We start from the raw sequence: 13,874 nt of genomic DNA, 5'->3' as shown, positions 1-13,874 counted from the left end.
CTGCACTGGTTGAGTTCCAACCAGGGCAGAAAGTCTGGGTTCTGGAGCCTGTGGCTCCCAGGGCACTCCAGGACAAATGGAGTGGCCCTTACCCAGTACTAGAAAGGAAGAGTCAGGTCACCTACCTGGTGGACCTGGGCACAAGCAGGAGCCCCAAGAGGGTGATCCATGTAAACCGCCTTAAGCTCTTCCACGACAGGGCTGATGTCAATCTGTTGATGGTAACAGATGAGGATCAGGAGGCAGAGAGTGAACCTCTCCCTGATCTTCTGTCATCAGACCCAAAAGATGGCACAGTAGATGGAGTGATCTACTCAGACACCCTCTCTGGCCAACAGCAAGCTGATTGTAGGAGAGTCCTGCAACAGTTTCCTGAACTCTTCTCCTTAACCCCTGGTCAGACACACTTGTGTACCCATGATGTGGACACAGGAGACAGCATGCCTGTCAAGAACAAAATCTTTAGACAATCTGACCATGTTAAAGAAAGCATCAAGGTGGAAGTCCACAAGATGCTGGAATTGGGAGTAATTGAGCGCTCTGACAGCCCCTGGGCTAGCCCAGTGGTCTTAGTCCCCAAACCTCACACCAAAGATGGAAAGAAAGAGATGAGGTTTTGTGTGGACTACAGAGGGCTCAATTCTGTCACCAAGACAGATGCTCATCCAATTCCAAGAGCTGATGAGCTCATAGACAAATTAGGTGCTGCCAAATTCTTAAGTACCTTTGACTTGACAGCAGGGTACTGGCAAATAAAAATGGCACCTGGAGCAAACGAGAAAACAGCATTCTCCACACCTGATGGGCATTATCAGTTTACTGTTATGCCCTTTGGTTTAAAGAATGCCCCTGCCACCTTCCAAAGGTTGGTGAATCAAGTCCTTGCTGGCTTGGAGTCCTTTAGCACAGCTTATCTTGATGATATTGCTGTCTTTAGCTCCACCTGGCAGGATCACCTGGTCCACCTGAAGAAGGTTTTGAAGGCTCTGCAATCTGCAGGCCTCTCTATCAAGGCATCCAAATGCCAGATAGGGCAGGGAACTGTGGTTTACTTGGGCCACCTTGTAGGTGGAGGCCAAGTTCAGCCACTCCAACCCAAGATCCAGACTATTCTGGACTGGGTAGCTCCAAAAACCCAGACTCAAGTCAGGGCATTCCTTGGCTTGACTGGGTATTACAGGAGGTTTGTGAAGGGATATGGATCCATTGTGACAGCCCTCACTGAACTCACCTCCAAGAAAATGCCCAAGAAAGTGAACTGGACTGTGGAATGCCAACAGGCCTTTGACACCCTGAAACAAGCAATGTGCTCAGCACCAGTTCTAAAAGCTCCAGATTATTCTAAGCAGTTCATTGTGCAGACTGATGCCTCTGAACATGGGATAGGGGCAGTTTTGTCCCAAACCAATGATGATGGCCTTGACCAGCCTGTTGCTTTCATTAGCAGGAGGTTACTCCCCAGGGAGCAGCGTTGGAGTGCCATTGAGAGGGAGGCCTTTGCTGTGGTTTGGTCCCTGAAGAAGCTGAGACCATACCTCTTTGGGACTCACTTCCTAGTTCAAACTGACCACAGACCTCTCAAATGGCTGATGCAAATGAAAGGTGAAAATCCTAAACTGTTGAGGTGGTCCATCTCCCTACAGGGAATGGACTTTATAGTGGAACACAGACCTGGGACTGCCCATGCCAATGCAGATGGCCTTTCCAGGTTCTTCCACTTAGAAAATGAAGACTCTCTTGGGAAAGGTTAGTCTCATCCTCTTTCGTTTGGGGGGGGGTTGTGTAAGGAAATGCCTCCTTGGCATGGTTGCCCCCTGACTTTTTGCCTTTGCTGATGCTATGTTTACAATTGAAAGTGTGCTGAGGCCTGCTAACCAGGCCCCAGCACCAGTGTTCTTTCCCTAACCTGTACTTTTGTATCCACAATTGGCAGACCCTGGCATCCAGATAAGTCCCTTGTAACTGGTACTTCTAGTACCAAGGGCCCTGATGCCAAGGAAGGTCTCTAAGGGCTGCAGCATGTCTTATGCCACCCTGGAGACCTCTCACTCAGCACAGACACACTGCTTGCCAGCTTGTGTGTGCTAGTGAGGACAAAACGAGTAAGTCGACATGGCACTCCCCTCAGGGTGCCATGCCAGCCTCTCACTGCCTATGCAGTATAGGTAAGACACCCCTCTAGCAGGCCTTACAGCCCTAAGGCAGGGTGCACTATACCATAGGTGAGGGTACCAGTGCATGAGCATGGTACCCCTACAGTGTCTAAACAAAACCTTAGACATTGTAAGTGCAGGGTAGCCATAAGAGTATATGGTCTGGGAGTCTGTCAAACACGAACTCCACAGCACCATAATGGCTACACTGAAAACTGGGAAGTTTGGTATCAAACTTCTCAGCACAATAAATGCACACTGATGCCAGTGTACATTTTATTGCAAAATACACCACAGAGGGCACCTTAGAGGTGCCCCCTGAAACTTAACCGACTATCTGTGTAGGCTGACTAGTTTTAGCAGCCTGCCACAAACCGAGACATGTTGCTGGCCCCATGGGGAGAGTGCCTTTGTCACTCTGAGGCCAGTAACAAAGCCTGCACTGGGTGGAGATGCTAACACCTCCCCCAGGCAGGAATTGTCACACCTGGCGGTGAGCCTCAAAGGCTCACCTCCTTTGTGCCAACCCAGCAGGACACTCCAGCTAGTGGAGTTGCCCGCCCCCTCCGGCCAGGCCCCACTTTTGGCGGCAAGGCCGGAGAAAATAATGAGAAAAACAAGGAGGAGTCACTGGCCAGTCAGGACAGCCCCTAAGGTGTCCTGAGCTGAGGTGACTCTGACTTTTAGAAATCCTCCATCTTGCAGATGGAGGATTCCCCCAATAGGGTTAGGATTGTGACCCCCTCCCCTTGGGAGGAGGCACAAAGAGGGTGTACCCACCCTCAGGGCTAGTAGCCATTGGCTACTAACCCCCCAGACCTAAACACGCCCTTAAATTTAGTATTTAAGGGCTACCCTGAACCCTAGAAAATTAGATTCCTGCAACTACAAGAAGAAGGACTGCCTAGCTGAAAACCCCTGCAGAGGAAGACCAGAAGACGACAACTGCCTTGGCTCCAGAAACTCACCGGCCTGTCTCCTGCCTTCCAAAGATCCTGCTCCAGCGACGCCTTCCAAAGGGACCAGCGACCTCGACATCCTCTGAGGACTGCCCCTGCTTCGAAAAGACAAGAAACTCCCGAGGACAGCGGACCTGCTCCAAGAAAGGCTGCAACTTTGTTTCCAGCAGCCTTGAAAGAACCCTGCAAGCTCCCCGCAAGAAGCGTGAGACTTGCAACACTGCACCCGGCGACCCCGACTCGGCTGGTGGCGATCCAACACCTCAGGAGGGACCCCAGGACTACTCTGATACTGTGAGTACCAAAACCTGTCCCCCCTGAGCCCCCACAGCGCCGCCTGCAGAGGGAATCCCGAGGCTTCCCCTGACCGCGACTCTTTGAACCTAAAGTCCCGACGCCTGGGAGAGACCCTGCACCCGCAGCCCCCAGGACCTGAAGGACCGGACTTTCACTGGAGAAGTGACCCCCAGGAGTCCCTCTCCCTTACCCAAGTGGAGGTTTCCCCGAGGAATCCCCCCCTTGCCTGCCTGCAGCGCTGAAGAGATCCCGAGATCTCTCATAGACTAACATTGCGAACCCGACGCTTGTTTCTACACTGCACCCGGCCGCTCCCGTGCCGCTGAGGGTGAAATTTCTGTGTGGACTTGTGTCCCCCCCCGGTGCCCTACAAAACCCCCCTGGTCTGCCCTCCGAAGACGCGGGTACTTACCTGCAAGCAGACCGGAACCGGGGCACCCCCTTCTCTCCATTCTAGCCTATGCGTTTTGGGCACCACTTTGAACTCTGCACCTGACCGGCCCTGAGCTGCTGGTGTGGTGACTTTGGGGTTGCTCTGAACCCCCAACGGTGGGCTACCTTGGACCAAGAACTAAGCCCTGTAAGTGTCTTACTTACCTGGTTAACCTAACAAATACTTACCTCCCCTAGGAACTGTGAAAATTGCACTAAGTGTCCACTTTTAAAACAGCTATTTGTGAATAACTTGAAAAGTATACATGCAATTTTGATGATTTGAAGTTCCTAAAGTACTTACCTGCAATACCTTTCGAATGAGATATTACATGTAGAATTTGAACCTGTGGTTCTTAAAATAAACTAAGAAAAGATATTTTTCTATATAAAAACCTATTGGCTGGATTTGTCTCTGAGTGTGTGTACCTCATTTATTGTCTATGTGTATGTACAACAAATGCTTAACACTACTCCTTGGATAAGCCTACTGCTCGACCACACTACCACAAAATAGAGCATTAGTATTATCTCTTTTTGCCACTATCTTACCTCTAAGGGGAACCCTTGGACTCTGTGCATGCTATTCCTTACTTTGAAATAGCACATACAGAGCCAACTTCCTACAGGAATTAATCTCATTTTATTAGCAGAGGGTCGGAGAGGCCTGTGGGGTGCCAGGTCTAGTTGGATTATTATTCCCATCTGAGGTGTCCGAGGAGTCATCCCCATCAAGGGGGTCCAGGTGAGGAGGGGAAAAAGGTCCTTTGAAGGGACTGGCAGGGGGTCCGTGAATGGGGATCCATTAACACCTTTTTTAGGTGGGCAAAGGCTTCTAGGTCAACTCCATCTTACACTAAGCGTTCTTTTTAGGTTCCAGATTCTGAGGGAATTGCCCTAGAGGTAAAAGGCCAGAGGGGCCAGGTTGGGCTTCCTTCGAACGGAGGGGTTGTGGGCACTGAGTTACCTTTTGATTTATTTTCCTCTCCAGGGGGGCGACCAGTTCTGTCCATGATATGACAAAAATTATCATCTAAGTAAGGAAAGTAATGTATTCCCCTGAGTGGTCCCCTAAATCTTGGCCTTCAAGCCATGTTAGACCCAAATGAGTTAAGCGAGTAGGAGCGCTAGATCAAAGAGGGCAATGAAAACTGGTTTATACCCAGGAATAAAAGTGTTGCCAAACTAGTCGACACACAATTTATCACCCTGATTGTTTATAAAGCGTAGTGCAAAGACACGTGTTGCCATAGCCTGGGCTGCGTCCCGTCTTGCTTTCCAAACTTGTGCACGAGGCCTTACTCATGCCTGTGTCAGGCTTCAGACAGACTCGATACAAAATATATAAATATATATTTGGCACGGACAGCTCCCACCAAGCAGCAACATTATTTCTGAGAGCAGAACTTCCCCATAGTTGACTGCCGAATGAACGTCAGTTTCACAGTGGAATTCGAAACTGGCGCACATCGTCTGCCGGAGGTCTGATGCGCTGAGCGCAGAATGCCAAGAATACGCAGAACATTCTGGCGGTTGGAAGACCACCCCGCGCTCACAGCCAGGTGCGATGTTGTTCTCGTTCCGGCAGCATAAGCACATTAAACCAGGAAAAGCATACAAAACAGTATACCAATAATATTGCACAGTATAAACACGTATGCAAGAAACCAGAAAGACGGCCTCTTATCTCGCTGCTGGAGCAATGAAGAAAGAGGAAGGACGTACGGCTGCAAGGGCTCTTCAGGGATGCATCGGCTGCCATGTTCTGAACTATTTCGGTGGTTTGTTTTCCCCCATGTGTTGATGGGAAATGTAGTTTGGTGATCGATTGAATCTGTTGATTAATGGTTGCTGTTGAAATAAAGTGAGGAAAGACTAAACCTAATCCTCGCCTCCGGTCCTGACATAGAATTTAAATTTCAGTCTTGAAAAGTAGCTCTTCTAACACAAGAAAGTCTTGCCGAGCAGCATGCCAACTGTCCCGGACTCCTTGGAAATTGGGAACAAAGTTTATCAGACAGACAAGACCGCTTTGTCTGGGATTCACTGGCTTTGCAGTCTTTCAGAGGTTCATATATAAGACTTCCCATCTCTACATCTTGCAGTGATCTATGATTTGTATCTTGCTTTGAAAAGACATAAAGGGGGTGCTTGGGGCACTTTCTTTATCCCTTCTTGGTCATAACAAAGAATAGTTGCAAGTGTTTTCCCTATTGACCCAAAGCTGCACTAGTATTTTACAACTAAAAAGCCTGTTTTGGTGCACACACATAACGTGGGTATTAGTGTGTCATGTAGTGTATGGAAGTTACACTTGAGAAGTCTTTTAGTTTGTAACATTCCTCGGTTCTGGTTATCTCACCTGTAATTCTACCTCCTTGATTAACAGTAACCAGTATCTTTTCTGGTGTTCTTCCACAGGTGGTTCTCGCCCTGCCTTATGACACTCCTATCCCCGGCTATAAGAACAACACTGTGAACACTATGAGGCTGTGGTCGGCCAAGGCCCCAAATGAGTTCAACTTGAAGGACTGTGAGTGTGTCCACCTCTTCACCTGTCTGGAGTTGATGCTTTTGCAAAGACTTGTTTATTGCATGTACCCAAGTAGATACAGTGATGAAAAACAAGCATGAGGGTAAGAATGAGTTTCTAACTTCAAAACAACAGTATTCATACATGTACAAGGCGAGAGAGAGCTTGCTAGACATTTACACTAGCAGTGCACTCTTGGGAAGCGAGGGTAAGTGTGACTTTAGAGAATACAGTAATGCAAGTTATATAAAAATCAGACTTTACAGAAATATAAATCATACTAGCACAGGGAGGTTATTCCTTTTAGACATTGCAGTACAAGTTATATTGGGAATGAAGGTGGCAAGGACTTTTTTGCAGATTTTTCAGTAACACAAGTCATAAAGACAAGAATTGGAGAAGAGCCTTCCAAAACTCAGTGGGGAAAAAAAACATGAACTCAGTTCCTTTTCTTTGAAATCATGTTCATGATACTAGATGACGGAAACAAAAATGAGATTATTTGTATACAATCATATTGCCCACTCTCATCTAATAACTACTGTGATAGTAAATCAAAGTTGTGACACCAACTAATATTGTTCAGGCACATAATGGTACTCTGTGAATTTAACACTAAGGGGGTTATTACAACTTTGGAGGAGGTGTTAATCCGTCCCAAATGTGACGGATATACCACCAGCCGTATTACGAGTTCCATAGGATATAATGGACTCGTAATACGGCTGGTGGTATATCCGTCACTTTACCGTCACTTTTGGGACGGATTAACACCTCCTCCAAAGTTGTAATAACCCCCTAAGTGTATTCTTGCTCAGATTCATTAGCCATACACCTATATCTAAACAGTTCCGGTAATGTCTCTTTTGGATGGTCACCCCTGAGTGTTTCGACTGCTGCTAGTTTTTCAATTCTGAGAGTGCACCGAGACCTGCTAATCAGATGTCGGTGCCAGTTCGCTGATCCTAAAGTGTATGTCGCAATGGCTAACCTACCTATAAGTCACTAGTATATGGTACGTTGTTGCCCAGGGCATGTAAGTTAGAGGGGTGCCCCAGGACTTTAAGCACTAGTTGTGCCACACTGGAGGTTCCCCAAGTAAAACAAGTCCGCCCCTGCAGTCCTATACTGCCAGTCTGACTTTGCCATAGAAATCCAATAGCAAAGCCACTACTTCCCCTGTGCCTCCGATAAAGTCAACCCTCTGGCAAGCCTACTGAGTTGTAAGGCAGAGTGCAACATATGATACAGACGGGACAATGTTTGTTTCATGTCCTAACAGTAAAACTCACAACCACAGTTTTTACTGTGGAAAGAGTTGGTTGTCCAGTTGGTTCTTGCACGATTACATGGTGACCACTCAGCTGGGCGAACTGCTGAACCTGGCAACCAAAGTGGGCACTTCAAGGTATCAAACAACCTGTACCGTTAAGCCCGACTTGTATCTCAAGTTGAAACTTATGTAACATGTTGCTATATGCAGCTTTTACAAAGCCACCACTTTGTTGCCTTTTGAAACTCCTGGGCCATCTCTGGCACTCATGGAGCATGTTCTGCGAGCCAGCTTTCTGCCCTCCTGGAGAAAAGTGCCATCAACTTTCAGAAAAGAGAACAATGAGCGACTGCAGTCCATTGAGGTGTAACCTGCTTCCTGCGGGAACCACTTTGATTTTAGTCCCAAAAGGCAGGCTTCATAGGAGATGCTACCTATGAATGGCAGATGTGTAACACCAGGGTAGAGGGCAGCCCCATTGTGTAGGTAGACTGGTTGGCACAGGGAGTAAAGGAGAAACCAGTTGCCAAACCGGGTTTCCATGAGGAAAGGGTCTCTGAGGTAGGCACACCCCTGGGGTGGTATAGCGAGGTCTGAACAGCAAGAGAGGAGCCTCGCCATCTTGGGAGTGGGCAGAATAGTGCGCCCTGTGATAGCCAGATGCCACACTCCACAGGAACTGGTCACCAGGTAGGAGGGAACCTGGTAGCCAATTGGCACAGAGGGACCAACATAGAGGCTGCAGGAATGCCCCTGCTTTATCTGATTGCTTCTGCAGAGGGGTGGAGGGGCAGGGGGTCTGTGACTGCAGTGTCCTGCTCAAGGAGAAGCTGTTTCCAGAGCCGAGTCAAGCCAAGGGACTCCAGGGGCCAGCTGACTGTCCCTGTGCTGTAAATGGGAGGCCAAACAGCTGGAGAAGCCTGCTGGGGCAAGTTGGTAGACCCAAAGACTTCATCCCACTACCACAGCTGCCATGCAGCACCAAGGACCAGGGCCCGACAAATGCACCTGAATTTGTTGAACCCAGGAGTGTTGTCAAAGATTTGCTGGAGCCGTGAGAAGGCAAGTTCTCGACCCAGGAAAGACAGGCTGGTAACTGGTAGGCCCAGGGGTGACTGTACTTCGACCAGAGAAGACTTCGTGGGATGTCAACCCAGCAACCAGGATCCTCTCACCATCTTCGTGAATTGAGGAATCCCTTCAGGAGGACCCAGTCAACTACATTACATCTGCAGCATCCTTGGCATTTTCAGCATCCTTCATCCCTTGTATCAGGACCACTTCATGGGAATCCATTGTAAAGTGGATAAAGTTCCTGTAGCTGCTGAAGGATTGCGTCTTCTGTGAAGGTAACTGTTCTTGAGGGCTTTGCTAGTCCTCCTGGCTAGCTCCCTGCCGGAGTTGATTGCCCCAAATACTTCTAACTGACCTCATTGACACTTACCTAAGATTTCCTTCTAAACAGTTTTAAAGTGTCCCATTCGTTGACTTTGCCTAGGCTTGTTTACGGTTGAATGAAAGTGATTTATTATCACTTGGAAAATCAACATCTCTGGTATCATCCGGTGGATCTTTTTCACTTGAGTGTCTACATTCCTAGAAGAATACAGTCTAATTGTATAAATTGGTGTCTGATTCCTTGAGTGTTGTCAGTTTCTTTGTTTTGGTGCTGTCGGAATGGTTCCTCTTGTGTGAAGCTTGCTGCTCAAAACCATAGCAACTGAGGGTTGTACAAACAAAACTTACTGGAGTGGACCCAAAAGGGGTCGTAAGTGTATTACATGGGGAGATCACACAATATAAAACACCCCATTTCCTCACAATACATGAATGCATTCGACACAGCAATGGGTCTATGGTCATCCCATTATCTCAACATGTTTTAATTTGGGAGTACAATGTTGGAGTAAACACTAATACAGAGATTTTAAAATAAAAAATAGAGAAACCTACTACTTGACTTGTCGCTAATGAACAAAATGCTGATATAAATGAAAAACTAACAGAATTCAATAAGTGTCTGTAGGAGGCTGGCACCTATGGTGTGGCACCATATACTGAGTGCAGACAACCCTTTGTGATAGTGTTTTGTTGCCTAGATAACCAAAGCTTTCTAGGTGTAGCTGTGGAGAGCAGCTCAGGCTTATCAAGGGGGGCTGGGGGATGTAAAGCAAATACAGTGCCACAGTAGTCAGTCAGTGATTAAACACAAGAAAGAACCACACTAAGTGTTGCAAAAATAAAGTAGTCTTTATTGCAACACTACTACTATACTAACTTGGAGATATCTACACACAAATACACTTTGCAATAAGCAGGAAAAGCATAGATATATATGGGACCCTATGGAGGTCCAAACCATATACTAAAGAAGTGGTATAAGAATGGAGGTGCTCAACCAAGGTAAGCATGTTAGAATCCTAGGGGCTGGGGATTACAGAATTACCAGAGGTAAGTATCCGAGATTCCACAGGCGCCTGGGTCCAGAGTAGTTATTGTGCTGGGTGTCCATAGGCTAACACAGGAACATTGCTATTGGAATGTTCCAGATTCAGGACCCTTTCCAACTACCTTGAGGAAACCAGTTGACACAAAGAAGGTTGGGTAGTACCCCCACCTGTGGATACCCAGAAGATTTGAGTACCTACTCCAGGGAGCCCAGGTACATAGGGGTGAAGTGATGTTGGAAACCTTTGTTGGAGTCATTGGGAGCCTCGATTGTCCATCTGCTGTTGCAGCCTGTGGACCAGGTCAGTGGAACCCAAGGGTGGGTTCCAGACATGAAGAACCTGAAAAGGAAGGGAACCGTGTCCAGACCACTCGGAGATGTCCTGGTGGTACAGGTAGGCTATGCCCACCTTCTTAGAGGTGAAGTTCCTGAAGGAAGGTAAAGGAAGAATTCTGGCTGCGGAGTCCAGGGGATGCAGGAGATCCTTGGAGTCGCCCATGAGCTGTCCCACGTCAGGCGCTGGATTGCAGGAGGGTCCGTGGCCTGCAGGACCACCAACAAGCCTTGACAAACACAAATAATTATTGCAAGGAAGATTGTAGGTTTTTCAGGACTAGCAAGGTCCTAGTGACTCTCCCCTTTAAGGGGAGTTGGGGCAGGCTTCAGAAGGAAGGAAAGTAAGCCAGTCTGAGGAGTTGCAGGGAGGCCTCAGCAGCACAACTAAACATGAGTCCCATGTAGCAGGAGCTGCAGAGTGGAAGCTCAGCTTGGAGTTACAGGGTGCTGGAGGCTGGGGCTTTTTGAAGCCTGAGGATCTCCTGGAGGAAGAGCCAACAAGCCTTGGCAATAGCAACAGTTGCGGTGCACAGGGGTTCCATTCCAGTGGCTGCAGCACGGGCCCACCATCTTCCAAGTTGGTCAGAAGACAAGTTTGACTCCGAGCAACACAGAACCCCCACCTGTGTTTCAGGGCCTTTCGATATCTGTGGGACAGCAGGATCCACCAACCAGTCATTGTCATCTTGAGGTGCCTGCTGAAGCAGGGGAGTAACTCCTTCACTCCAAGGGAGATTCCGTCTTGCTTCTTCAATGCAAACCAAGTCCTTGTGACCCTGGAGGATGCACAGCCACAAATTTTGCAGAAATCTTGCAGGAGCTGGGGAAACAATGCTGCAGTGGGAGCCCTCCCAACTGGATACAGACTTGTTTCAGTTCCAAAAGCAGACTAGCAGTGGTTCCGGAGGCCAGGAGCAAAAGATGTCTTGTACAGAGTCTCTTGTAGAGTCTTACTCAACGAATCTGAGGACCTACTCTCGGGGGAGCCCTTAAGTAACCCTTAAAGGGGGTTGGTCACTCTCTGAAGTGACCTACCTATCAGAGGGGGTCAGGGACATCATCTACCTGGCCTAACTAGCCAGATGTTTTCAGAGCCCTCTGCACCTCCTATTTTCAGGATGGCATAATGAAGGGTCCACCTGGCAGAGCTCTCTGCACCTCCATAGGGGAGGAGTTGGACGGGGATGGTCAGTCCCCTGTCCTTTGTGTGGTTTTGCGCCAGAGCGGGAGCTGGGGGTTGCTGCACTGGTGCAAACCGGTTTATGCAAGGAGGGCACCAAAACTGCCCTTCAAAGAAGTCTGCTAGTGCTCAGAGGCCACCCCACCCCAGTCCCCTGTCCTTTGTGTGGTTTGGCGCCAGGTGGGGAGCTGGGGGTTCCTGCACTGGTGCAAACCGGTTTATGCAAGGAGGGCACCAAAAGTGTCCTTCAAAGTAGTCTGCTAGTGCTCAGAGGCCAGCCCACCCCGGCTCAGAGACACCCATTTCGAAGGGAGAGGTGGTCACACCTCTCATACATGAAATCCTTTGTTCTGCCTTCCCCTGCGCGAGTTAAGCTCCGCAGGGAAAGGCAGAACAGAGTCTGGGGTCGGCAGCAATGTGGGCTGGCATGCAGACCCTGCAAGGCTGTACAGGCAGAACTGGAGGATCCTCTAAGGAACCCCCAGAGTACATGCTATTATGCAGCTAACAATGGAATCGGTGTAGATGCATGATTCCAACATGTTTGTTACCAAACATGCCTAGATTCATTGAAGTCACTATGTAGTTGGACCACCTGTGTTGACCAGTGTCCACTTCATACCTTAAGATGGCTGCCCCACACTTTCAAAGCCCAGGGAAAGGAGGCTGGGGTTTGCAGGACTACACTCACACTCTGGAACATGCACCCTGCTCTTGGGCCGAAGGGCCTAGCAGAGGGGTGATTTAGAGTGTCCAAGTGCAGTGACCGATATAAGGCAAGCCTTATATCTGAATTGAAAGGTGCATGCACCATTTCACCCAGGCTGCAATGGCAGGCCTCCAGACACAGTTTGCATGGGCTCCCATGGGTGGCATAATACATGCTGCAGCCCATGGTAGACCTCTGGTGTACCAATGCCCTGGGTACCTAAATACCATATACTATGGACTTACATGGGTGCACCAGTATGCCAATTGTGGGGTGTAAATGTTTGCCAGCAACCAAACTTAGAGGCTAGAGCACAGACACTGGGGTACAGATTAGCAGAAACAATACAAAGGAGACAAAAACCTCTATATACAGCACACGTGAAAATATAACTATATGATCAGGTACCTAAAAAATATTATTCTTCCAAGATCCTGTCACCAGGCAACAATCATAGCAATGTTTTAAGGAAGGCATTAACTCAGAAACTACGACAAACAGTAGAACATGTACAGTTATTAAAGCCAGCCCGAGCAAGGTGGCAGACCTTAGATTGGAACTGAATCTGTTAGATTCAGCAATTGATGTTTGAAGAATGATAGCAGAGGAGGGTGTAGAGCAGCTGTAGCAAAATTCGACCTCAGAGCAGCATGTGAAACAGTTGAGCCAAAACTGCTCCTCAATTAAAGCTGCCCCTGAATCATCTTAAGCTTTAAAATTACATGAAGTACTTTAAAATGAATAGCTACTTCCTCAAAGGCAGAACCCAATAAGTCAAAATAGGGATCTTAAGCTCAAACATTAGCTCTGTTAAATGGAGTGTACTTCAAGGCATGCTATTATTTCCCCACCCTCCTCCCAGCTGCCACTCCCTTCTCCCCCCAGCGGCCACTCCCTTCTCCCCATTTATGGCAGCCGCGGCGCGGTAACAGGAGCAACCCTTGACCCTGCTTTCAACAGGCAGGTCGCTCCTCGTGCCGCCTCCACTTTGCCGGTTGCATCCTTTTCTTTTTTTGAACACCTCTGCCGCTGCGGCCCCGCGCCCCCACCTCCGCTCTGTCCGGTTTTCCTGCCGCTGCTAATCCCTGTGGCCCCAGCCTTCCCATTCGCCCAGCCCTCCCAGCTGCCACGCCCTCCCTCCTCCTCATTTATGACAGCCGCGGCGCGCAGCGGGCGTGCTGCTGGCATGCTGAAGGCAAGCCCATCTGCGCCCGTCCTTGCCAAGACAGAGCCCAGCGCCAGTCCCCCCTGGCCCCTTTAGACAAATCTACTCCCCCCTCACTCTCCACTCACTCAACCCAGGCCCTCGACCCACCTGCACCCTTTCCAGCCCCACACACACTCATGGCTTCTTCACCTGCTACACCTGTAATTTCTCCTGCTTCTCATCCCTCACACCACACACCAACCATAGCGAACCCCCCCCCCCCCCCAACAACAATCACAACACCCCCAACGCAATACTCACCTGCTCTGCCCCGCCGCACACCACCCCACAACCAGAACACACCCCGCAACAACACCCTCATGCACCACACCAACACCACCCACCA

At 48.9% G+C, this 13,874-nt stretch overlaps 1 protein-coding gene across 1 annotated transcript in view; it reads left to right on the top strand.

Moving 5' to 3' along the window:
* PYGM (glycogen phosphorylase, muscle associated) overlaps positions 1 to 13,874 on the top strand; it is a 152,604-nt gene that overhangs the window by 43,490 nt on the left and 95,240 nt on the right. Inside the window, exon 6 of the mRNA XM_069208006.1 lies at positions 6,263 to 6,374. Coding sequence (XP_069064107.1) covers positions 6,263 to 6,374 — 112 coding nt within the window. The remainder of the gene's footprint in view (positions 1 to 6,262; positions 6,375 to 13,874) is intronic.

Source organism: Pleurodeles waltl, chromosome 9 (genome assembly GCF_031143425.1).
Source record: "Pleurodeles waltl isolate 20211129_DDA chromosome 9, aPleWal1.hap1.20221129, whole genome shotgun sequence".
In the NCBI taxonomy this organism is placed as follows: domain Eukaryota; kingdom Metazoa; phylum Chordata; class Amphibia; order Caudata; family Salamandridae; genus Pleurodeles; species Pleurodeles waltl.
Note: the sequence above shows the minus strand (reverse complement) of the source record. Positions and strands in the feature narration are given on the sequence as shown.